The sequence below is a fragment of the Verticillium nonalfalfae genome (assembly GCF_003724135.2).
Source record: "Verticillium nonalfalfae strain VnAa140/NRRL 66861 chromosome Unknown scaffold_75, whole genome shotgun sequence".
NCBI lineage: Eukaryota > Fungi > Ascomycota > Sordariomycetes > Glomerellales > Plectosphaerellaceae > Verticillium > Verticillium nonalfalfae.
The window spans coordinates 12,738-36,557 of record NW_021167300.1 but is presented as its reverse complement, the minus strand read 5'-3'; the positions used below and the strand labels follow the sequence as shown (position 1 = coordinate 36,557).

The window sequence follows — 23,820 nt, the reverse complement described above, 5'->3', positions numbered from 1 at the left end:
TAGCACAAGGAAAGATGGACGAGGAAAGGCAACGACCAGACCAGGTGTTCGTTCGATCTGCTGGCAGCGCAGGACTACCAGCCCGTTGGAAGTGAAGCCGGACAGGTCCGTCAAGGAGACCTTGTGGCTGAGTCGAATAGCCGCGTGCGCCGTTTTCGAAGATGGATGCGAGGCTTAGTCTGTAGGGTCGGTGTGTTTCTCGGCCGGAGGCATGCGACGAGGAGGGAGAGGGTGACAGAGAGAAAGGATGGGGGCCACGCCAGAATGAGGCGAGCCGTCCCTGAGTGCTGGGCGATGCAGGGAGACCACCATCATGTATTCACCCCAGTCCGGGGGGGACGCCGGCCCAGAGGTTCCGTTGGGGGCTGTTTGAACAGATATGCGGGCTGGAATCCTGGCAAAACCACGCAAAGTGGCTACCTAGATAAGTAGCTCATGTAGATGGGAGGCACCTGAGACCAGAGTCCCGGGTCCTGTCGTAGTAGTTGCCTGAAACCTGACTCTGTTCCTGGCCGATGAATATCGGTGGGGATCCTGTACGACATGGTGCGGTGATACAACCCGCGCCTGGGAAACAGACCATGGCAAGTGACGTGTCATGAATGAGTGTGCCAACAACTCTGGCACATCTGGGTAGGTCTGGGGAAGAGGGGCATGAGGGAGGCTTAGATGCTGTGAAGCCAAGGTAAGGTCAGAGACAAGAGGGGAGACACGAGACATCTGACGAACAGCGGGCGGGTTGCGCATGTCCCGCCCGCAGCTTGTTCCAGCGATAAGGCGAGCGAGCAGGTGCCATGCCAGGGTCTCTGCAAAGACGAGGCAAAGCAGGAGCACCCCACTACCTACTGTACCTCTTTACCTACCTAGGTAACAGCGTAGCAGGTGTCAAAGTGGTAATAAGGCAGGCAAGAGCCAGGGAGACAGTCTGGGTCCTCGCTTCCCAGCACGGCAGACGACCAATAGATGCGGCAGACACAAGCAGCGGCCATTCCCCTTTCGTCCTTAGCGGTTCGTGATGGTAGCGCCTCCCCTGGGAAACTTAAGCTTCGCATTGGCCCGCCAGTGGAGGTTCGTCTATCCGTTGTGGCAGTGATCTGAAAGCTGAACAGCTTGTCCTCGTCCTTCTCTCCATAGCTCCATGCATTAGGCACACCGAGAGCCTCTTCTGGCGGTCAGGCATACCACCGCCCCCTCAAGCCTCCCGTGACAGCAACTCCCGCTATCGTTTCGGACATCGCCTGCATCAACCAGTCTGCCTTCCGTTCGTCGCCTATTCGCTCAACCCCTCGACGATCACCTCGTCGGCAAGACGCCATCTCCCTGATCAGGCTTGGCTTCATCGGATGGCACCACGGCGCAATGCTCAAGGGCAGTCCTGCTCCCCAATGCCATGCAGCACCCAACGAGGCATACTCGACAGCGAGGCTGTGGCTCCTGTGGCGGCATGTCCTGCCTCCCGTCTTGCTTCTCCTGGATTGGTTCGGCTTGGCCTGCCTTGCATTCGACTCATAATTTTGTCTTGTGACCACCATGTGGCAGCCCCCCAGTCACCCTCTGGAGGCTGGATGTTCGGCACGATTACTGGCCGTCTGCATATAGCACAATGTCAAGGCGTTCCACCAGCGAGCGCGGCCTGAGCCATGCCCGTCGACCGACGTGATTTACATAGAGATTGCTGCCCACAGAGCCTCGCACTACGAGACGCGCCTCGTTTCTCTGTTCATCATCTGCGCGCTCCTCTTCGGGCTCTGGCATTCCATACTCTGGCCTCTCCCTCTAGCCTTTCCATGAGAGACTGGCCCATCGCCACACACACGCCGCCCACTCCTTGACTGGCAGGCCCATCTGCTCTGCCTCGTCTCCGTCATGGATGACTTCCCCAGCTCTGCTGGCATCCGGCAGGAGCCAGCCCGAGATCGCGATGCTCACTCCATAGATTCAGATCGAGCTGATCTCTACGACGAATCCAATGGCAACGGTATCGTGACATATGCGCCTAAGGAGCGTTTTCGTTTGGGATATTTCACTGTCTGCTGTCTGGTGATCAATCGCATGATTGGTGAGCTTGTCGCACTTCTCATGATGCACTGGCTCTTGGGCTAACCCGTTCATCTCTCCTCGGCAAGGCACCGGCATCTTCATGTCGCCCCAGCGTGTAATCCAGGGAACGATGAGCACTGGCGCATCACTGCTCTTCTGGGTCGCCGGGATCATCTACTGCATCTGCGGTACTCACGTCTACATCGAATACGGCCTGAACATCCCTCGCTATGTCATCAATGGTGTTGAACAGAGTGTCCCTCGAAGCGGCGGAGATCTCAATTACCTTCAATACGTATACACGAAGCCCGCCTATCGTAAAAACACCGTTTTACTTTCGACATGCATCTTCGGCATCTCCTTTATCATCCTGGGCAATATGGCTGGTAACTCGATCAATTTTGCGCATCGCGTTCTGCTTGCTGCAAACGTTCAGGACCCTTCCAATGGTGCTGTGAGGGGGATTGCCATGGCCGTCGCCACCTTAACCTGCTTTATTCACGCCATCTCACGTCGCGGGGGTCTCTGGCTCAATAACACATTGGCTATTGTGAAGGTCGGCATCATGCTGCTTATTATCATCACAGCGGCGTGTGTTGGTGGCAATGCTCTGCCCAAGACAGAGAACGTCTTCACCGACAATATCTCTGCGGATAACTCGTTCCGAGGCGGGTCGAACCAACCAAACGGCTACGCTCATGCTTTTCTGGCTATTATATTTTCCTTCTCCGGCTTCGAACAGCCCAACTATGTCTTGGGCGAGATCAGCCGACCAAGGAAGAAGTTCCCACGCGCCATGAGCACGGGTGTAGGTATCGTCTTGGTACTATACCTCGCTGTCAACCTGAGCTACGTGAGTTGAGCCCTCCAACGCCTAATAGCGTCCCCGCTGACCCTTTGCCAGATGGTTGTGGTGCCCAAACTCGACCAGATCAACGTCGATCGCAGTGTGGCCGAGCAGTTCTTTGAGCTTACCCTTGGCCACCTTGACGGCGGCAGGGATACTGGACTTCGGATCTTCAATGGTCTTCTGGCAGTGTCTTCATTGGGCAACATCATTGTCATGGTACGTCGAACACTCCCATTCTCAGTTTATGATGCTAAGTCTGCACAGACGTACACTGCGGCCCGTGTCAAGCAAGAGATTGCCAAAGAAGGCATTCTTCCCTTTCCCAAGTTCTTCTCTCAGAACACAGACATGAGTGTTGGTCGAGTCATGCGATGGTTCCAAAAGCACGGCATGTTCAAGTCAATTATGCGCTTAAGTTGGTTCTCGCCCGAAGAACACAGCGAGAAGACGCCGGTCGGCGCGCTCGTGCTTCATTTCGTCAGCTGTCTTGTTCTCATCTTCGCCACGTGGGGCATGAAACCCACGGAGGCGTACACTCTACTCACTTCGTGGAGCGCCTATGTTGTTACTGCTTTCATGAGTACATTTCTCGGACTTGGAATTCTGATTCTTCGCTTCCGCGGCCCGCCTCCGACGGCCGTAAACCGGGACGGCGACGAACCCAACGACCAAACCATCCCAGAAAACCCTACCTGGACAGATTTGACAGGAAAGGGCATCAACCCGGTGGTGAGCATTATCGCTGCCTCTGTATACATGGCTGGCGGCTTGTACCCAGTGATCGCGACCTGGGTGCCTCCAACAGGTCTCTATGAACAGCTCACCAAACCGAAGGCGGAATGGTGGATCGTCCCAACCGTCTCATGGTGCGTCATTGGCCTCGGAATTGCATGGTTTCTCGGCTTCGTTGGCGTGGCGAAGCACATCGACCGCAAGGACCACCGCGTGTTTGTTGTCGAGAAGCGACCAGAGTTTGAGCCCGCAGAGGGGTCGGGCAAGAACGATGTTGAGGGTAGTAGTGGACGTGTCGACCCGAGGAGAAGTGGTGGGCTGGTGCAGGTGCATGAGACGGTGTACCTCAGTTGGGTGGGCAGAGAGACATTGCGACAAAGACGGCAAGGAACTGCGGATGGCGACGGAACTCAGATGGAGGAGAGACGGGAGTCAAATCTGTCACCCTATGCGGGTACCGATTTCGATGGCTATTTTACGAATCTAAATGCGACACCAGGGCAGGGAAGATACCAGTACTAGGTTTATTTAAAGCGAGTCATAGAAGAAGGTATATGTGTAATGTCAATACCCAAAAATACACGAGACTCTTCACCGAGAGTTCACTCTGAACAGATAATGGGCTTGTCTCATCTGGATGCTGCTCTCTATCAATACAATCTAGCGCAAAGAGATGCAAAGAGATGCGAAGAAAGAAACGCCCAGAAAACGAGCTTCGACAACCGATTACCTCTGCTACCAAGATCGAGATCCCTTCATGTCAAGTCCGGCACGCTCCGCTCAGCTCGCAAAGAACTGCACGGCCCTGCTACGCCCCATGACGGCATGGACGTTTCTCGCTCGCAGCAGGAGCATCATGACCCTCAACATGACGGCCTGCGTCCCGAGGAACCCGATCGTGCAGTCATGGGCAATCACGGCCAGGGACACGAGGCCCAGCACGGCGCGGATGAAGGGCTGGGGCACGCGCTTGCTGCGCACCTGCATGAGCAGGAAGGAGAGCATGGCGAGGAACAGGAAGGCCTTGACCATCGTCTCGTCGTTGGGCTCGCTCCAGACGGCGAGGGCTATGGCCCAGTAGACGACAGACTGGACGATGAGGCCGCTCAGGGGCTTAAGGATGAGGGCGAGGGCTTCGGTGGAGGCGATGAGGAGGGTGAAGAGGACGAAGGCGGTGGGGAAGAGGAAGGTGGCCACTGGGCTGGAGGAGTAGGTTGTCATTTTGCGGATTCGGTGGATGGGAGTCTGGTTGCGTGCCGTGTGAGTTGACGTGGATGGAGAACTTGAGGCTTGTTGTGTGATTGAAGGATTCAACCGCAACAGAAAGGTTAGATATACAAGTGGCCATCTCCCTCCAGGCCTCCTTTTTCTTTGACGACAACATCAAGTTGCTATCGGGTCAGTCTAGTGCAATGTATTTTAAGCAGCTTTTGACGAGTAGGCCCTCGACAATGACCCCCTCAATGTCTTTGTCGTACTGATAATACGTTGTATTGTCGGCCGGGGATGACTGATGTAACTTGAAGACAAAGAATACAATGTGAGGTGTGAGAAGAGAAAGACGACGGTTCACAGCTCATGCAGTCGGGTCGAGCACCGACTTGGTACTGTTCAATGATACATAAACACCACAACAAGTAAAGAGGCACCCTACCACGAGCACTAGAATGCCATTATCAGAATTCCTGGTCGAGACATTTTGGGACTGGAGCCCGTCGAAGTCAATGTGACACAGCACGCTTCTGATGCGTGTCAAGTCTGAAAATGGGTTCATGCTGTCGAGACAATGGTATTGAGAGTGTGGAATTCCAGCCCAGCCCGAAAATGCAGCATCGATCGGAGACAGCATTGCAGTCAGTACCCGCGATCGCGCGCTGTACAATGAAGGTCCAGTCAAGTCTCAGTGCCACCTTGGTGAGGTCCTCAGGCAAGGCGCCGCATCTGGGCTGTGTTCGAGGCTGCAGAGGCTTCTGCTACCCACGACATGATCTACAAGCCTGTCGATGCCGCGCATATCCGCATTGCCAGACCATTGCAAGTCATCCTGTGGATGGTGACACTTTGTCTCCCTGTGATGGGGGTTCAGGCCATGAGCTCATGCCACTTTGTGGAAAGCCTACGTGTCGTGTATCGAGCCGAAAGATCCAGTCCTTCAGACTGCGGGTACCTGACATCATATATGGCGTGCTGTCGAATTTCACGAATGGCATTGTCACATCACGATACTACCGGTAGTATCGTCTGAACTCAGCAGCATGCCATCAATTGCCTGCTCACAAACCCTCCACAGCCGTCTCTGTGCTACAATGACGGCCTTGCTCGCTCCCGTCGTCCCAAACACACATACACACACACACATACCTATCGCGCCCCCAACCCCTTGCCATGACTCCGCGCACACACGCCTGGTATAGAAGCCTAATGACCAGTCTTGGGAAAAAGAAGAACAAGCTGTGGTGAAAGAACAACAAGAAAGAATTTCCCTGCTCCACGATAATGCACAACCCCCGTATGCTCGTCGTACGTCATTTTTTGATTTTTCCTCTCTTGGTTATCATACAAAATCACCCGCGGCGCGGGCCAGAATGCGGATGTTGTCCACGAAACCCTCGATCAGCTCGGGGTACTTGTGGGGCTGACCGCTCGTGGCTCGCTGGCCTTGATCGATGGTCACATGGGGCGCGAGCTCAATCTCGAGTTCGTGCTCTTTGTCGACGCGTTGCGTGTTCTAAGTTCGGATCAGCATCAAGCATGTCAAGAAGACGGAAAAGAGAGGAGGGCCAAAACATACCCCCGGACCAGGTACCGTCTGGGTCACCTGAGTCAGGTCCACTTGATAATGGCTCTGCGTGTAGCTGAGCCGGTCCTTGCTGCGATCGGGGAACTTGTTGCCGTGGCCGACGGCGATCTGCTCGAGTTCCTCAATGGGGCCGTCCCAGGCCGCTTCGAGATTGATGCTGATGCGACAGTCAAGCGGCGCGTTGGGCATGTGAAGATTAATGTCGGCAACGCGTGCTTTGACAATCTTGGCCAGAGGCTTTTCGGTTTTCTGGTCGTACGTGACGCGAACCTTGACACTGTGCTTCGGGTTGATGCGTGCCCGTACGCAGCCTGGAAGGCGGCCCTGCAGCTGGCTCGGGATCTCGAAGAACTTGTCGACTTCGCGGCGATGCTTGTATTGCACCTGCACACGGTCTCTGACCCGAGGATCAGGATTCTGAGGATTCGTATTTAACACCTTGTCGTTGAGCCACTGGTTCATGCCCTTGTGTTGAGCCTAAAAAGGAGTCAGCGACATTCATGACGAGAAGACTGTTGGGCCACATACCGCTGTCATGCTGCTACGAAAGGCGATGCGGCCCGTGTCGTGCAGCAGGCAAGCCGTGGTAACGAACTTTTCCACGCGCTCGTTTGTGTCCTTGTCAATCAGAGTTCCCAGCTTGGCTTCAATCTCAAATTCAACACCACGATTAGCAATCTCGCCCGAGTCAGGATTGGCGACGACGTTGAGGTAAAGAAAATCGGCCACATTTTTGGCAATCTCGTCTGTTGGCTTGATACCAGTAATGCTGGGCTCCCAAGGGCCCAGTATGGCCACAATCTCGTTGTTCGGGTTGTGATCGGCAACTGGGGCGCCCTTGAGCGAGTCGGACCGCACCGCTTCGGGTGAGGCATGCCGACTCGCGAGCTCTTGCTTGATTTGCTCCTGCTTCACGACCACCGGAGGCTTGCCGTTTGTGCTTGGTGGTCCTCGTTTCTGGAGTTCGTAGTTGGCCTTGTTCAGTCGGCGGTTCTCTCGAGAGTCCCACCTCTGAGCCCAGACCGGAGGCATCATGTGTCGAGCTCGTTTCTTCTGTACAGCTTGGGGCGAAGCGGTAGGAGGCCGAGTCGAAGAGCGGCTCGGAGGGGCGCGGTCGCCGTTGACCTGGCCGGGTGGCGGTGGCCTCGTTCCTGCCTTTTCCATTTCCCTTGGACTCAGATCACGGTCGGCCAGCTTTCGCTTAGCTGGTGTCGTGGCTCGCTCGCGTTCGGGGTCCATCATGTTGGCTACCGAAGGTTGGACGGGGCGCATTTCCGTGTCGGCAATTGTCGATGGGGGTGCGGACGGAGGGCCGCCAGTACTGCTCGGAAGGCTCGGCATGCGGGTTTTCGGACTGATGCTAACACTCCTCTCGCGCTCGCTGTTGGACTGGGATCTTCGGTGGGCGTCGTTGACCCGTGGGTCGTAGGCAGAATGCGAACTGGGAGCGCGAGGTATGGCGGTCGGTGGAGGAGGAGGGGGGGTGGCGTGAGATTGGCTGATATGCGACGAAGCAGTCGACATTCGTTGTTGGTAAGGGCTCGAAGGGTGTGGGTAGCTCGGAGCAGCAGAAGATTGTCGTTGTCCAGCGGGCAAAGGAGGACCGAGGGGCGTCGGGGGCTGTGACGGTTGACGGTTATGTTCAGCGGGGTGTGGGCGGGCTGTCGCAACAGGGCTATTGTGTGGATAAGGATGCCCGTACTGGTGCTGGCTATGAGCGGATGTAGGCGTCGGGGTGGAGTGAGTCGACTGAGATCTCTGGTGAATAAAGGCGTGACCGCTCGAGGTGCCTATGGGAGGCGTCTGTGGCATCGGGTGTTGTTGCTGTTGTTGTTGCTGCTGCTGCTGCTGCTGCTGCTGCTGCTGCGGTTGCTGCTGGTGTGGCACATAGGGACCGCTGGGGTGGGCAGGCGGAGGTCCTGTCGCACCATGTGGCGGGCCAGGCATGTGCGAGTAGCCATCTCGAGAAGGATAAGTGGTAGAGGGTGGATATTGATGCCGTTGCACAGGGCTGGCGGTCGCTTCGGGAGAGCCGTGCGCCGCCCCGGACGGCGGGAATGGATACCCTTGGGTCGGCGCGCTCACAGAGGAGTTGGGGGTGTGACGATACGGCGATGGCCCGGGCATGGGAGCAGCGCCAGGGGATCGCGGGTCGCTGTACTGGGTTTGCAGCGTCGGCTGAGGAGGTCGGTTTGGGTAAGGCCCCGGTGCTTGGTATGGTGACTGCGGGGGATAGGAGCCAGAGTTTGGTCCAGGGCCGGGGCCAGGTTGTCCGTGGGCGGAGTATTCTTGGGGCGCAGATGGTTTGCCTGGCGAGCTGTGCAAGGCATGGCTGTATGCCGACTCCCTAAAAGCGAAGGCCGTAGGACCTTGCGCCGGGGTGGTTGGGGTCTGCGCAGGCGGCGGCTGTTGCTGCTGGGGATGTTGTTGAGGATGCTGCTGCTGCTGCTGCTGCTGAGCATAATGGGGATGCGGCGGCGGTTGCTGTTGCTGCTGCTTCGGAGGACCGTGTGGTGCAGGCTTTCCGGTTCGCTCGCCATCGTCGTTGGTGTTCATCAAGCTCCTGAGATCCATGTCGATGAATTTCGCGATCTCGCGATGGGGCGGCGCGGGCGCGTCTCAGGACGATTGATGGAAAGCCGGGATCTTCCAGGGCGGCGGGGCGTCGTAACAGGCGATGCTTCTACTGCCGGCGCGGTTCCCTCGGTCCCATGAGGCTGCGCATGCGACGGGCTCGTGGCGAGGCGAGTCGAGGGCGAACGAAGGGATGTTGAAGCGCAGGACGAATAATTTTCGGCCGCGAGTCGTCGTCGGTTAGCGATGGTTGTCGGCACGGGCTATCATGTAGAGGTCGAATGGCAAATGATGGGCATCACGCCAGTGTGATTCGGAGAATTGGAGATTGTCGGCTGGAGGATGAGCGAAGGTCGACCAGCCAGATGCTGCTGCTGTTGGTGGGCGGAACGTGTAGGACAGAGAACAGAAAACCGTCTGCTCGGAGCGTGCTTGCGTCTGCGTTTGCGACAGCGCAGAACAGTCGCGGATGCCTGAGGTCGGTCTGACGCGATTGGGTCGGCGATTGGAGAAATGATGAGGCGATGAGTTCGATGTGCACAATCTGGCGAGCGTTTAGGGACTAGAGCAAACGGGGAGAAATGTGAATGGATAGATGGATGGATGAATGAATCAATGAACAGTGCCGTGCGGTCAGGCAGATAGGTAAGATTGTAGGTAGGTAGGCTGGGTAAGGCAAGGTAGGATGCAACGGCAGAAACTGAACGCGTGGTTGGTGGGCGCGTGGCAGGGATACGTCGTTGCGTACCTACGATGGACAGAAGACAGCCGATGGTCAGTCACTCAGTCAGTTTTGATCTGTCAGTCTCCATTCTCAAGAATCAGGGGAATGCATGTTGAGACGAAAGATGTCGAAATGGACGGAGCCTATTGTCCTCTCTGTCCCCTTTGACGATGGCCTCAGCAGTCCGACCCAGGCCAGTCTGGGTTGGTTCGAAAATTCAGGATCTGTCTTAGGACGCTCCAGGCTACGTGCTCAGCCAGATTCGCTTTTTACTTCATTCATCAGGTCTCAGGCTAGTGTGGTTGGCTAGTTGGGGAAGGAAAAAAAGGCGAAGGCTGTCTGTCGAGCCTCTCAGGGGCCATTGCAATGCACGGACGCAGTCACAGGAAGACAGGCAGCCACCAAATAAGTGCATAGATGATGAGATGAGAGATCATGACGGACATGGTGGTTTAGGAGTGCACAGCAGCATGGCCAGGCAGGTTGGGATGATGGTCTAAGCGATGAAACCCAGCTATCGCACCTATGACATGGTGGTGAAGAAAAACCGATCCAATTCCACCGGCCACTCATCTTGCCCCCCCCCTCTGCCCCGGATCATTTTTTTTCTTCCCTTGTCTTGATGAAGGGGGGGATAAGGCCAGATATGGCCTTACCGGGCGACTCCATTATTGCCACAGGTCTGGCTTCCAGAAGCAGGCTTCAGACCTGTGTGACACATCAATTTTGGGCATGTGAGAAACAGTCCCGGCTTGTGGCCTCCTAAAAGGCCACGAACGCCATTCCTGTGACATGTGCTAAGCTCCATGCGGTCTAACCGGGTTGGCAGAAACTGATTCCTGGGTGTTCCCCTACTTCATCGTAATCTCAAATCACGTGATGAGGCTTTCGCAAGTTGGGTAGTCAGCCGCCCGGCCCCTGGTCGCCTGCCCTACCATCATTGCCCACCTGCAGACGGGAGCCAAGCCTTAAAGCGTGCTTACTCATGGTGTCGCCGGATGTGGGTCCGTGCAGCTCTACGCAGCCAGCAGCGCCAGGCAGACTGTGCCTGACGTGGTTCATCTCGCGACCTCGCTTGCTGTTCCCTGGAGAGAGCACCAATCGACCAACAACACCTCCATCGGCCTCCATCAGCCTCCATCCGCCGCTCTCCATCGAATCCTCGACATCAGGCGGCGCTCTGTAATCGAACCTCAACCCGCCCAAACCTGTTACTACCTTTCTTTCCATACTCTCCGCCTGCAGCCTTTTTCGAACTTCCCACGTCACGAGTCGCTATCACAACCGAATCATCCACACTCTTTCTACCTTTCGAGAGCTTTCAAAATGCCGGGCCTGGTATCGGCAACCGGCGTTCTGGGCTTCCTCGCCGATGAGGAGAACGAGCTCAAGGTCTTCGCGCTTGAGACCCTGAATGACGATATCGACACCATCTGGACCGAGGTCGCTGGAGCTCTGGGCCAAATGTGAGTAGTCGCCTCCCTCCATCTTCCCACCCGGCTATCCAAGCTAACCGGGCCGTAGCGAGGCTCTCTACGAGGACGAATCTTTCCCCGACCGCCAGCTCGCTGCCCTCGTCCTTGCCAAGGTCTACTACCACCTCCAAGCCTACAATGAGAGCATGAGCTTTGCCCTCGCCGCCGGCGATCTATTCAAGCTCGACGCCCCCGGCGAGTTTGAGGAGACCATTATCTCCAAGTGCGTAGACCACTACATTGCCGTCTGTGCGTCCGAGCACACCGTTCCCACCGCCGTCAAGAATGATGCATCGCTGCCTGCGCTGGCCACAACTTTTGCCAGCGGTGCGGCCGACGGCACAGCTCTGATGTCACCGACGACACCCTTCTCCCAGACCACCCTCCCTTCCAAGTCCCTGCTGTCCCGCGCCTCTGTCGACAACACGATTCTGGACCCTACCTTCCAGCCAGTAAAAGAGGGCCGGTCCGGCTCCATCGCGCCTGTTGCTGACAAGTCCACCCGAGAAGCCCTGCAAAGGGTTGTCGAGCGCCTCTTCGAGTCGTGCCTGAAGGAGGGTCGCTACAGGCAAGTGGTCGGCATTGCTGTCGAGGCCAAAAACCTCGAGGTCCTCCGGCGAGTCATCAAGCGCGCCAGCGACGATGAGAAGACGGCCAAGGGCAAGGCGTCCGACGCTCCGAGCCCTGCTGACGAGCTCATGGAGTACGCCCTCAGCATATGCATGGATCTCGTCCAGGAGCGTAGCTTCAGGACGGAGATCTTGCGCCTCATTCTCGATCTGCTGAACGACATCCCAAACCCTGACTATTTCGCCATCGCGAAGTGTGTCGTCTACCTCAACTCCGACGAGGAGGCGTCTCACATGCTCCGACAGCTCGTCTCAAATGAAGACCGCGTTTCCATTACCAATGCATACCAGATCGCGTTTGATCTGTACGACAACGGCACACAGGAATTCTTGGGCAAGATCATCAAGTCGCTGCCCTCCGGGGAGGCTCCCAAGAAGCCTGCCGCGTCCGAGGATGACAATGACGACAGCGAGGAGGCCGAGCCGCTGCTGGAGAACGAAGAGTCTGCCGAAGAGACGGTGTCGGATGACCTGGCCAAGGTCTACAAGAACATCCGCGCCATTCTGGACGGTAGCAAGACCATCAGGCTCAACCTTGAGTTCCTCTACCGCAACAACCGTACGGACCTCAGCATCCTGAACAAGGTTCGCGACAGTCTTGAGGGCCGCAACTCCATCTTCCACACCGCCGTCACCTTCTGCAACGCCTTCATGAACCAGGGCACCACCAACGACAAGTTCTTCCGCGACAACTTGGATTGGCTCGGCAAGGCTGTCAACTGGTCCAAGTTCACCGCCACTGCTGCTCTCGGTGTCATTCACCGTGGCAACCTGACGCAGTCCCGGAAACTCCTCGAGCCGTACCTGCCCCAGGCCGGTGGCCTGAGCAGCGGATCCATCTTCAGCCAAGGTGGTGCTTTGTACGCCTACGGCCTGATTCATGCCAACCACGGAGCCGACGCCCTCGACTACCTCAAGACGCAGTTCGCGTCCGCCGAGGAGGAGGTGATCCAGCACGGCGGAGCTCTCGGATTGGGCATCGCAGGCATGGGTACTGGTTCTGAGGAGATCTTTGACAACCTCAAGAATGTTCTCTTCACCGACTCTGCCCTCAACGGTGAGGCCGTCGGTCTCGCCATGGGTCTGATCATGCTGGGCACTGGCAACGTCAAGGCTCTCGAGGACATGATTACCTACGCTCACGAGACGACGCACGAAAAGATTGTACGCGGTCTTGCCATCGGCATGGCTCTGATCATGTACGGTCGCCAGGAGGGCGCGGACGCCATGATCGAGGGTCTCCTCAACGACCCTGACCCAACTCTGAGGTACGGAGGTATCCTGACCGTCGCCCTCGCCTACTGCGGCACCGGCAGCAACAAGGCTATCCGCAAGCTTCTCCACACTGCCGTCAGCGATGTGAACGACGACGTCCGCCGCATTGCTGTCATGAGCTTGGGTTTCATCCTGTTCCGCAAGCCCGGCAGCGTACCCAGGATGGTCGAGCTCCTCTCCGAATCCTACAACCCTCATGTGCGTTACGGTTCCGCCATGGCGCTCGGCATCTCGTGTGCGGGCACAGGCCTCGACGAGGCTATCGATCTGCTGGAGCCTATGATGAAGGATCCTACCGATTTTGTCCGCCAGGGTGCCCTCATCTCGCTCGCCATGATCATGATCCAGCAGAACGAGGTCATGAACCCCAAGGTGGCTGCGATCCGCAAGACACTGAAGAAGGTCGTCGGCGACCGCCACGAGGACGCCATGACCAAGTTCGGCGCTTCGCTGGCTCTCGGCATCATTGACGCTGGTGGCCGCAACTGCACCATCGGCCTCCAGACCCAGAGCGGCAACCTGAACATGGCCGGCATCATCGGTATGGCCGTGTTCACGCAGTACTGGTACTGGTTCCCCTTCACCCACTTCCTCTCGCTGGCCTTCTCCCCGACATCCATCATTGGCCTCGACCACGACCTGGAGATCCCCCAGTTCAAGTTCCACTGCGCCACTCGCCCCAGCCTCTTTGACTACCCCCCAGAGCAAGAGGTCAAGGCCGAGGAGGGACCCACAATGGTGGCGACCGCCGTGCTGTCGACGACCGCCCAGGCCAAGCGCCGTGCCCAAAAGAAGGAGCGCGCCCAGCGTCGCGAGAGCATGGACATTGACCAGCCCAAGCCGGCTGTCGACAAGATGGAGGTTGACGAGGAGAAGAAGCCTAAGGCTGCCGATGAGTCGTCCAAGGACAAGAAGGAGGCCGAAGGCGAGAAGGGCACCCCTGCCCCTGTGGATGCTAAGAAGAAGGCCGAGAAGGAGAAGGTCGGGTACGAGATTGAGAACATGTCCCGTGTTCTCCCGGGACAGCTCAAGTTCGTCAGCTTCCCGTCGGACCGGTACCGACCCGTCAAGAAGGTAAGCATTCCCTACTCCGACGCGCGACAGAATCCGGCAGCAAGCTAACAATGACACCAGCCCAGCGGTGGCCCCCTCCTCCTGGAGGACACGCAACCCGATGAGGAGAAGGTCCTCATGGAGGAGAAGCTGAAGAAGGTGACGACCGAGAAGGCCCCCGTCGCGGGCCAGAGGAACGGTGGCGGAGAGCGTCCTGAGATGACCACTCGCCAACAGCAGGAGCTTATTCAGCAGGCACTCCGCGCCGGCGCCAGCGGAGACCTTCGCTCGCTGAATGAGTTCAACAACCTGCTGAGCCAGACGCGGGTGCGCCACGATGACGACGACGACATGGGCGGCATCGGTGCCGCGGCGGCCGCTGGTGTCCTGACGGCGGTGGACGAGGATGGCGAGGGCGATGAGGAGGCGACTGTGCCGGATGAGTTTGAGTACTTTACCGACAGCGAGGAATAAGAAGGTCTGCCAGGCAGGCTGCGAGAGATGCGTCGGTTAGACGTGGGGCCGAAATCGGAAGAGGCAATCAGGAGCGAGGAGGTGTGTACACCAGACAAGGGAGGCAGGGAGGAGCAAACTGCTCCGTGGCTGTATTTCTAGCCTATTTGCAGGGACGGGGGCGGCTGGGTAGAGAAGGTATAGATGGAAAGGCTTTTGTTTCTTTGCGCGTGAGAAGTGGCCGTTAGTTGTTGTTGTTGTTGTACAGTAGGCGTGTTCGTATGTGTATGATACCATGCCTTTCTGCGTTCGCCGTCTTGAGTCGCATGTCCCTTCGCACGTGAGGAAGATAGGAATGTACGAATGCATTATGCCTTTTCCTTGACCACGGTCAAGGTGTGAAATATAATAATTACATAAAATATTGTTCCCCGGGAGAATAATGTCCTTGATGAAGCGCCGCGCTAAACCCCTCGCTATCACTCCTCGCTATCCGCTGGTCAGAAACGAAATCGCCCTTCTGCCATGCTTTGCTTGGAAGCCCAAAACCTCGCCACAGTTACCCCAGCACAGAGTGAAAAGAGGGCAGGAATGCCGATTGTGTTTTGGTTTTCTTCTTCTTCTTCTTCTTCTTGCCTCCTTCTTCCCTCACCTGTTGTCTTCGTTGACGGCCTTCTCGGCCTGACACTCGGAGCAGACGCGGTACCGATGCCAAGCATTTGTGAGGTTGCCCCTAAAGTTCCAGATGGCCTCGTAGCCGTCGGGCTGGGCGTTGTACGCCTCGTCCGTCGCCTTGACGAGAAGCGTTGAGCACACCTTGCCGCCCTCGGGGCCGTCACCAAAGGGCACGACGCCATCATAGCGCCACCGCTGCCAGGCCCAGGACTTGTGGCCGTGGTCCTGGGACGCCCGGTCGGGACCGGGCTTGACCGTGTCGGCGAGGAGTCTGGCCTGGTCCCAGGTGCGGCCGTTGTCGAGGCTGACGTCGACGCGGACGATGCGGCGTCCACCGCCCGAGTAGGCGTAGCCCGTGACGGCTGCTTCGCGGCCGCGGGCCTCGGGTGGCGGGGTCAGGAGGCGGCCGCCAGGAGCCTTCATGGGGGGCACAGTGGTCCAGGGGCCGAGCTTGACGGCGGTGATGGCGCTCGTGATCGGCATCTCCTGAATGGCGGGTGCCGTGGTCCAGTCGGGATGGGTCTGGTTGGGTCCGAAGAGCTTGTAGTCCTTTTGTTGCCACTGGCTCTGGCTTTCGTCTTCAGAGACAATCACACGGCGAAGCCACTTTACGGAACGCGCCGCAACGTAACCGGGGACGAGGGCGCGAAGGGGGAAACCGTGATCAGGAGGCAGTGGTGCACCGTTCATAGCGTAGGCGACGATCACGTCGCCGCGGGGGTCAAGAACAGGATCGATGGGGATGGAGGCGCCGTATGATTCGAGACCGGCAAACTGCACGTGGCGAGCGTCCGTGTCACCTGCGCGCGCTTCGGCGAGGGGGAACCCTGCGTCGGCCAGCACGTCGGAAAGCTTGACGCCTTCCCAGACGGCGTTAGAGATGGCGCCGACGTTCCACTGGATGCCATTTGTGTCGCGAGCATGGGTTGTCATGTCCTTGCGACGGTTGCCAGAGCACTGGAGAGTCGCGGCGATCTTGACGGGCTTGAATTTGGTCTTGAGGTCTTCGACGGTGTAGTCCTTGGTTGTGCCATCGAGGAGCTCAATGGTGAGAGTGTGTTGCTTTGGGTCTTCGATCTTGGGCACCCACATGTGATTACGCACGTAAAACAGCTCCTGCGGTGTGACAAATGTCTCGGCCAGCTCGTCCAGCGGTGTCTCAGCGTTGCGCGGCTTCGAGGTCATGATGACCAGCCTCTGGTCGCGGGTGGGATCGTCTCGGAAAGGGTCCTCGATAAGCTCTGCCGGGGGCTGCCCATCCACAAGATCGGCGACGTCGATGAGTCCGATCATGTACTGAGCAAGAATCTCGCGAACGTAGGGGGCCTTGTGGACGGTGAAGATGTTCCAGTAGGGGTCAATGCTACCTCCGGCGGCGCGCAGGATGACGTCGCCTCCAGGATGTGCTCCGATCCAGTCTGTAATGTCGTAGACCTTGTCCTCGTGGGTGACCCACGGCCTCTCCGAGTCGGGCCCATGTTCCTTGACCTCAGATAACCTGAAGCGAGGTAGCTTGGGGTCTCGACTGTCATTATTCTCAGGGGGCGGTGGCGCTTCGTCTTTTGTGGTGCTCGTCGGCTCAGCAAATCCAGCGAAGGCTGACAGCAGCCCGGCGCTGGCGATGAGGGTGACGGTTGCTGGCCTGGCGCGTCGAGACGACCTCCACCAAGACGTTCGTGGTCTGGACGACGGCGAGGACGACTTTGGTGGGGCGCGAGGTGAGGGCGAAGTGTGAAGGTATTGGCAACATCGGGAGGAGGGGCGCACGGTCGAGGCAAGGTATTGTCGGGTCGTCGCCAGCTGCGAGAGTTCGCAGGTCAGGCGTCGAGGTGCCTTCATTGGGCGTTGAGTGTGACGTATTGCTGGTCGTTGCCTTTGTTGGTGGCGTTGTTCTTGATTTATTGGAGCTGGTGGTTTTGGCGGGTTGCCGTCGGTGCAGGAGGTCTCCTTGTTGGAGCTGTGAGGAGGAAGTCAAACGAGGCGCTGTCGGGAGGACAGAGGGCAAGGGAGGTTATACGTAAGAGTCAGTTCCTAGTTGGTGTCTGTGAGGCACCTCGTGACGATGCGTGGACAAGGTAACAGGGATGCCGGCTCGGGGTTTGATGGGGCCCAGTTCAATTGGAACGAACGGCGAGGCAAGAGATAATGAACCCTTTTTTTCTTATCAGGTGGACCGCGATCGGCGCAGGGTCGACTACCTCCCCGGTACAGGTACCTTTGTACCTGACTTGGTGTCAGGGGCGAGCGTAGGTAGGTAGTCAAAAGCTGGTCAGGTCAGTCGGCGAGGAGAGCAACGACAATGAAACCGTAACAGATGCCGGGAGGTCGCCGACCTTCTTGTACACCGATTCTGCCTGCACCTCGTATGACTGAAGAGGAGAGAGAGGAGCGAGAGGAGCAAGGGGAGAAACCCAAATGGTCACCGGGCATCGTTGGTGTCTCGGGTCGGCGACTTTGTTACGTATTGTCATGTCCCTGTCCGTGTCGCCTGCCCGATTGGAGATGCGTTTCGGCCGATGGTTGCCGCTGCCGGTTCCGCGACTCAGAAGGTGCGTCGCTTGCTCCTCCCTGTTGGCGGCATGCACCTGCCGCTGCACCTGTGCTGCACCCGTGTCGTCACCGGCATTTGCTGTTGGCCGCACCTGTCCGGCCTGAGCTGTTGCTGGTCTAGAGAGGCAGCTGCCACCGGCTGGTCAGGGGTAAGTCCAACTCACTGACCATCACCTGAGAAGTGAACCACAACCCCAGAAGGTACAGAAAGGAACAACATGCATTAATATCTAGGTATCAAAAGAAAAGCATCGCCAAACCCCTTATATCCGTCGAATACTTCATCTCGCCCTCATCAGACGTGCTTCGTCCTCTTTGCCGTCCGGGCTGAGTCCTTCTTCTGCCTTTCTCCTTCTTCCTGTACCTCCTTCTGCACCTCCTGCTGCTCCATCGCGAGCTCCTCCTTGCTCGGTCGATAGGATGGATCAGTTTGCGCGTCGCCTCGCTTTCGCTTGCTGCTGCTGAGACCGCCGCCGCTGCTAGTTCCGCCATCGCCCATTGTCCTGCTGGAGGCTGGTGTTTTTGGTGTAAGGTTGGCGCGCTTTTTTCCGGCTTGACTGCTTGGGGCTGTGTCGCCTTCATCGCCAGCATCACCACCGTCTTTATCACCACCGCCTTTGTCACTATCACTACCACCACCGCCATCACCATCGCCTCCGCCCCCGCCCCCGCCTGCGCCATCACCATCACCTCCACCGCCCCCATCCCCTCCATCATCACCTCCGCCTCCGCCGTCACCACCATCTCCACCGCCTCCATCATCGCCTCCTCCGGCCTGGGTCCCCCCAGGTGGCGGTGGCGGGAACGGCATCCCCCAAGCATTGCTGTTCTCGTTCCGGTTCGGATCAAACTCCCACGTTGTCGTGCTGCGCGCAAAGTTCCCATCAGTAGGGTAAATTGTCCGCGCGTATGTGGGATGGCCTGTCGCAAAGTTCCTCCTCAGCTTGGTGATTCCCCCCAGGTTGGTCATCTGCACCTTAGACAAGAAGCCCGACATGTTAGGAACGGAGTTGGCGTCGCTGCCCCGCTGGTAGGGGACGCGGCAGCTGCGCTTCGGGTCACAGTGAGCCTGTGCATGTCTTGTCAGTAACCCATCGTCAAGTGTGATGGAGAGGGTAGGTGAAGTATTTTGTGTTAGACGTACCATGACCTGCTGCTCCCACGAGAGCTTCCCCGGACCAATATTATTCTTACGGGGCATCTTGCGGAGGCATCGTGAACAGTAGTCTGTTTCCACAACGGCGAAGTCGCCTTTGGGGAGCTCTTTCGGTAATGTCGTTTCTTCTCCAGGCGTGTTCTCCTGAGGCGCCTTCTTTCCGCTGCCGTCACCGTCACCGCCGCCGTCACCGCCGCCGCCACCTCCGCCATCGTCACCACCGCTGCCACCTCCGCCACCGTCACCACCGCTGTCGTCCGAACCCTTTTTCTTCCCTGCCCTAAGCTCTTTTGCTGCCCTGGCCGCCCTCGTCCCAGACGCGATCTGTCCCGGCGTCTCGAGCTGCCACTCCTCGCTGCCGTGCACCTGCTTCTTGTGTAGCCGCCACTGCTCCGGCGTCATGAACCCCACCATGGCACCGCACACGGCGAACGCCGGGCATCGCTTGTCGCGCCTGTCGAGCCCGTACTCTTTGGGGTCCCACAGAGGGTGGCCCTGCCTGAATGGATTCTCCGTCGGGTGGGTGATTTTCTGCCTGCTCGAGTTCATCCGGATGTCGTTCCACAGGTCGAAAACGTGGCACTCCATGTGCCGCTGCTGCTGTGCGCGTGAAGCGAGATACACTTGCGTCTCGCCTTCAGCGACCGGCGCCGTGAAAGATAGATCGCACAACGGACACGTTTCGAGGGGCTTATCGTCATTGTGGTCGGCCTCAAAGTGCTGCAGCACGCTTGACGCGTCAAGCCCAACAAGAGCCGCTCTGCAGACGCCGCAATCCTGCGGCGGGTCAACGACCGAGTCCCGCGGCCCCTGTTTCTCCCACCAAGCAAGGGGCGGCAAGAGGGCCTTCGTCGCCCTATGGGGCAGCCGAAGCACCTCGTTGAACGCGCGAGGTCCGTCGTACTGCTCATCGTACGGTCGCGTCCACTCGCGCCAATAGTCCTCATCATAGAGATCAAAGGGCGTCATCTGGCCTCGTTGCACCTGCAAACTTGGATGCACGTGATCGTTTCGGCAGGTGTTGATATGTACCTTTTTGGCCTCGATCACGTCCTCGACCTTGTCGGCCCCGGGCACGGTATCAAATTTCAGCTGGCAGTAGGGGCAGAAGGTGCCAATGACGCTGAAGAATGCGCCACAGAACTTGCGGTGCTTGTCAACGTACTCGTCGGAGTACTGGCCTAGTGAGAGTCCGCAGGATTTACAGAATGGCTTGCCCGAGTGGGCGAGCCCCCTACAGCGGTGTGGGAGCTTGGCCGTGGGATCCCAGTTCAGAGCGTCGTTCTCCGTTTTCCACACATGAGAACCGCACGTCTCGCAGAAGGTGCAGGCACCGGCACCTTCAGCATGGGGCACACATACTCGGTCGTGGTGCCGACGGTCCTTTGCATCGTTGAGCATACTGTGGTCGCGCCCGCAGCGGTCGCAGAAGCTAAACTCCATCTCTTTGGGGTTGGCCCTGTTGGGTGGCAGGCGAGCAACCCTGAGGTCGGTAGGCCTCTTCACAACTTGCTCAAAGATGGAGTTCGGCTTGGCCGTCCACGAGAAGGGTTGCGGGATGAGTGTTCTGGTGACGATGGCACCATTGGCCTCCTGCTGCTGCTGCTTCTCGATGAACGGGTCCGTGACGGGTCTGTTGGCCGCTTGCTTGAGGACCGAACGCAGTTCCGCTTCGTGCTTGTTCTTGAAGTGGCGGTCTCGCTGGGGCTTGTCCCAGTGCTCATATAGCTTTTCTGGACACCACGGACAGTTGTTCGTCGTGTGCTGCCTCAGATGCCTGCTGATCTTGTCCATCTTGTCAACACGGTAGCTAAATTTACAGTTTGGGAACGGACAGAAGGCGATTCTCTGAATGTTCAGGTTCCGAAGCTCGTGGAAGTCTCGCTGCATCCGGGCCACCTCTGTCGGCGTGAGCGTCCCCTTGGACAGTACAGGGATCCGGCCCTTGCCTGTGCGCAAGATGGCTTCCCGGGGAGGCGCGTTGGTGGGGATCGAGGGGTTGTACGTGCCCGAGTCCCAGATGCTCGGTTGCCGGGCCCACGACAGCTCGCGCTGGTTAATCTCGTGCTTGAGAAATGGTTCTTCGTCCTTTCCCCAAATCTCCTCGTCCGTGAGAGGTCTGTCCTTTGGCTTGCCATTGTCTCCAGCCTTGGGTCCGTTCTTGGAAGAGGGGCCCAGCTTCTTCTTCAGCTCTTCGAAGACGGGATCGCCTGGCTTGGGCAGCTTCTCGAAGCCTATCCGCTCCCGCCACTGGTTGACAAGGCCGTAGCGTGGGCCCCATGGGTGCGAAGAGCTGTTGGAAGCCGTCATACGCTCGATGAAATCAGAATGATTATTGGAGAGCAGCTCTGCGGTGATGACTTGGCTCGTCATCTGGCGACGCATGGCACGCATTTCGTCATGGCTCGTGGTAGGCAAAACGACAAATGTCCGCGTGTTAGGACTATCCACCGGGCCATCGGCGAGACAGACGAGATTGTTCTTCAGCATGGCCATGGTAAGCGCACCGGTTCGCGACGCAGGCTGACCTTCAGCCACATTTGTGGAAGCGACAATGAGCTGCTCGTAGAGCATGTCGACACTCTCCAGTTGCTCCGGAAAGGGAGCGGTCCCCTCCCACCCTTTCAAGCGCAGCTGGCATGTTGTGTCGTCGGCAATGTCGCGCTCATACTGAGGCTGGAAGACAAACGCGCAGCCGTTGCCGTGCGTCTCCTTGACGTAGGCCTGCATGAGTCTGGTCATGTGCAGCTCATGATCCGCCAGCTTGTCCACGTCGCTCTCGCGAGGGTTCCACTGCCCCATGGGCATGGACCGATGGCCCGTCAGAAACTCGTCGTGGGACCACACGAAGAATGACTCAATTTGGGTGTTGGGGTACTCGTCGTGGCAGAAGCTGTCGAGCTTACGACGGAGATTGCTGTACGGCCAAGCGATTTGGAAGGTACCCCTGGCATTGGCGCTCCCCGGCGCCAGGAGGACGGCGGAGCGGGGTGCTAGATCACGCCGCAGCAGCTGGAGAGTGTGCCGCGTGTCCGGATTTTGGGGGACCATCCAATGGAAAACATTCGCGTTGGTCTCGTTCCCGCCGTACCACGACGTGGTGACAGGTTGGCCTTCGTTCGTCTTGATATGGCTGCCGTCGCCGTGGGCATAGCGCAGGAGAGCATGGGGACCTCTGCGGCCCTCTGGCGGGCGGCCGAGGAGGACCTCTTGCGCGTTCTGCAGAAAGGGCATGTAATGGTTGGCACCAAAGGCCCAGTACAAATTGGCGTTGCCGTCGGGGCCGTTGAACCACGTTCTCGAGGGCGTGCGGAAATAGGCAACACGGGGCTGCCCCCCAGCGACATGATTCAGCTCGACGAGGGTGTCGAAGGTGCTGGTCGAGGGGATATATGTCTCGGGCGGACTCTCGCCAGCACGGTGAACAAACCACGCATTCTGCGCCGAGGAGAAGTGGTCGGCAATGTAGTTGATCACATCAGCGTGGGTCTGGAAGAAGGTCTCCTCCTGCTTTTGGTGTGTCGTTGCGTTGTATCGTTGGAGAATAACGTCGCAATCGTGCCCGGGACGCATCGAGAGCAACGCCTCGAGGCCCTTCTCCGCCTCCTTTCTTTTCATGACGTCAATGTAGATACGTCCCTGGAAACCGTAGAGCCAAGTCTGGGAGGGGAGGGATGCTGTTGCGGGGGGCCGGTATGTTCTTTGTTCCTGGTCGGAAACGTCCTTCATGACAACATCACCTTCTGGTGCAGTCTCGGGCACGTCCTTCTTCGGAGATGGTTCTTCAACGTTGTCGTCTGATAAATTCTCGTCGCCCTCTTCTACTGGTAGATTGTCAGGGTAATCATCATGGAGCTCGTCATCGATGGCGCCGCCTCGCAGGCCGAGAACGGGCTCGGCATCGGTGCCTCGCAGACTCAATGCAGCTACGGGTAGCGTGCTGTACCCTGCCTCTCGCCCCCGTCGGTGGTCATAGCCGTAATTGCGCCGATCGTGAGCGGTGAGAAAGTGCAGAGGCGGGCGAGCCATGCCGCCCTCAGTTGTATTGTCATCAAGAAGATCGAGCCTAGGTCGCTGCGCGTCGAAGAGGTGCGAGATGGCCGGCTCAATGGGCAGGCCGAAATAGAGCATGGCGAATTTGCTAGCCAGCGAAAGAGGATGGCCCCTAAACCTGGTGCGTAAGATGTCTCTGTAGCGTTGCGTATTCTCGTCTTGTATCTGGACGAGGCTTGTGGACTCGGCTATCGGTAAAAAGAGCTTTGCCTCATGAGGTGTGAAGTACTTGTCGAGGACGTCACCGACGGCGACTCGGGGATCAGCGAGATGGAACTTGAACTCGTCCTCGATTTGCTTGTACAGTGCGTCCGAGGGGAGGATCAGGGCGTTGTAACGATTCTCTGGCGCCACTTGTGGGATGTTTGGCTCACGAACGCCATGTCCTCCGAGGGCCAAGCCTCCGAAAAGCTGGGTCATGGCGCAAGGGAAATGGGCGAGGGTAAAGCTGGTCTAGGGGGGCACCGATACAGCACGAGATTGCGGCATATACGAGAGAGCGGTATCAGTCGGGGTTGCGAAGAGATATGGGGTTTGGCCAATGGACCCAACAAGGCGGTGACAGTAGTAACACGAAGAGAGCATATGGCAAGGGGACGGGAATTGGCATCGTGGGGTGAAGCAGGTGCGCAATGTTATGGATGGCAAGGTGGACAAAGACCAACAGGTGGAAGCTTCTTCCACGGAGATGCCCCATGGAGTCGTCGTGTGGCGAAGCATTGTATTCGGGTTTGAAGGGGGGATTCTTTATGAATGAAAATCTGCCTTTGTTCACCCTTGT

At 57.9% G+C, this 23,820-nt stretch overlaps 6 protein-coding genes across 6 annotated transcripts; 2 read left to right on the top strand and 4 right to left on the bottom strand.

The window, feature by feature from the left end:
* Positions 1-1,866: 1,866 nt before the first annotated feature.
* Positions 1,867-4,144, top strand: D7B24_008401 (uncharacterized protein; the record flags this gene model as incomplete). Its single annotated transcript, XM_028642489.1, has 4 exons — positions 1,867-2,059; positions 2,127-2,893; positions 2,945-3,106; positions 3,155-4,144. 4 exons carry the CDS (start codon positions 1,867-1,869, stop codon positions 4,142-4,144), a joined length of 2,112 nt encoding a protein of 703 aa, XP_028493696.1.
* Positions 4,145-4,402: 258 nt separating this feature from the next.
* D7B24_008400 (uncharacterized protein) lies at positions 4,403-4,843 on the bottom strand (the record flags this gene model as incomplete). Its single annotated transcript, XM_028642488.1, has 1 exon — positions 4,403-4,843. One exon carries the CDS (start codon positions 4,841-4,843, stop codon positions 4,403-4,405), a length of 441 nt encoding a protein of 146 aa, XP_028493695.1.
* Positions 4,844-6,176: 1,333 nt separating this feature from the next.
* Positions 6,177-8,996, bottom strand: CET1 (mRNA-capping enzyme subunit beta; the record flags this gene model as incomplete). Its single annotated transcript, XM_028642487.1, has 3 exons — positions 6,177-6,350; positions 6,414-6,899; positions 6,951-8,996. The coding sequence occupies 3 exons, from the start codon at positions 8,994-8,996 to the stop codon at positions 6,177-6,179; spliced, it is 2,706 nt and encodes a 901-aa protein (XP_028493694.1).
* Positions 8,997-11,046: 2,050 nt separating this feature from the next.
* RPN2_2 (proteasome regulatory particle base subunit) lies at positions 11,047-14,626 on the top strand (the record flags this gene model as incomplete). Its single annotated transcript, XM_028642486.1, has 3 exons — positions 11,047-11,186; positions 11,245-14,173; positions 14,234-14,626. 3 exons carry the CDS (start codon positions 11,047-11,049, stop codon positions 14,624-14,626), a joined length of 3,462 nt encoding a protein of 1,153 aa, XP_028493693.1.
* A 627-nt stretch (positions 14,627-15,253) lies between these two features.
* D7B24_008397 (uncharacterized protein) lies at positions 15,254-17,119 on the bottom strand (the record flags this gene model as incomplete). Its single annotated transcript, XM_028642485.1, has 1 exon — positions 15,254-17,119. The coding sequence occupies one exon, from the start codon at positions 17,117-17,119 to the stop codon at positions 15,254-15,256; it is 1,866 nt and encodes a 621-aa protein (XP_028493692.1).
* A 1,006-nt stretch (positions 17,120-18,125) lies between these two features.
* Positions 18,126-23,459, bottom strand: D7B24_008396 (uncharacterized protein; the record flags this gene model as incomplete). The annotated part of the gene is made up of 2 exons (XM_028642484.1): positions 18,126-18,899; positions 18,975-23,459. The coding sequence occupies 2 exons, from the start codon at positions 23,457-23,459 to the stop codon at positions 18,126-18,128; spliced, it is 5,259 nt and encodes a 1,752-aa protein (XP_028493691.1).
* Positions 23,460-23,820: the final 361 nt, after the last annotated feature.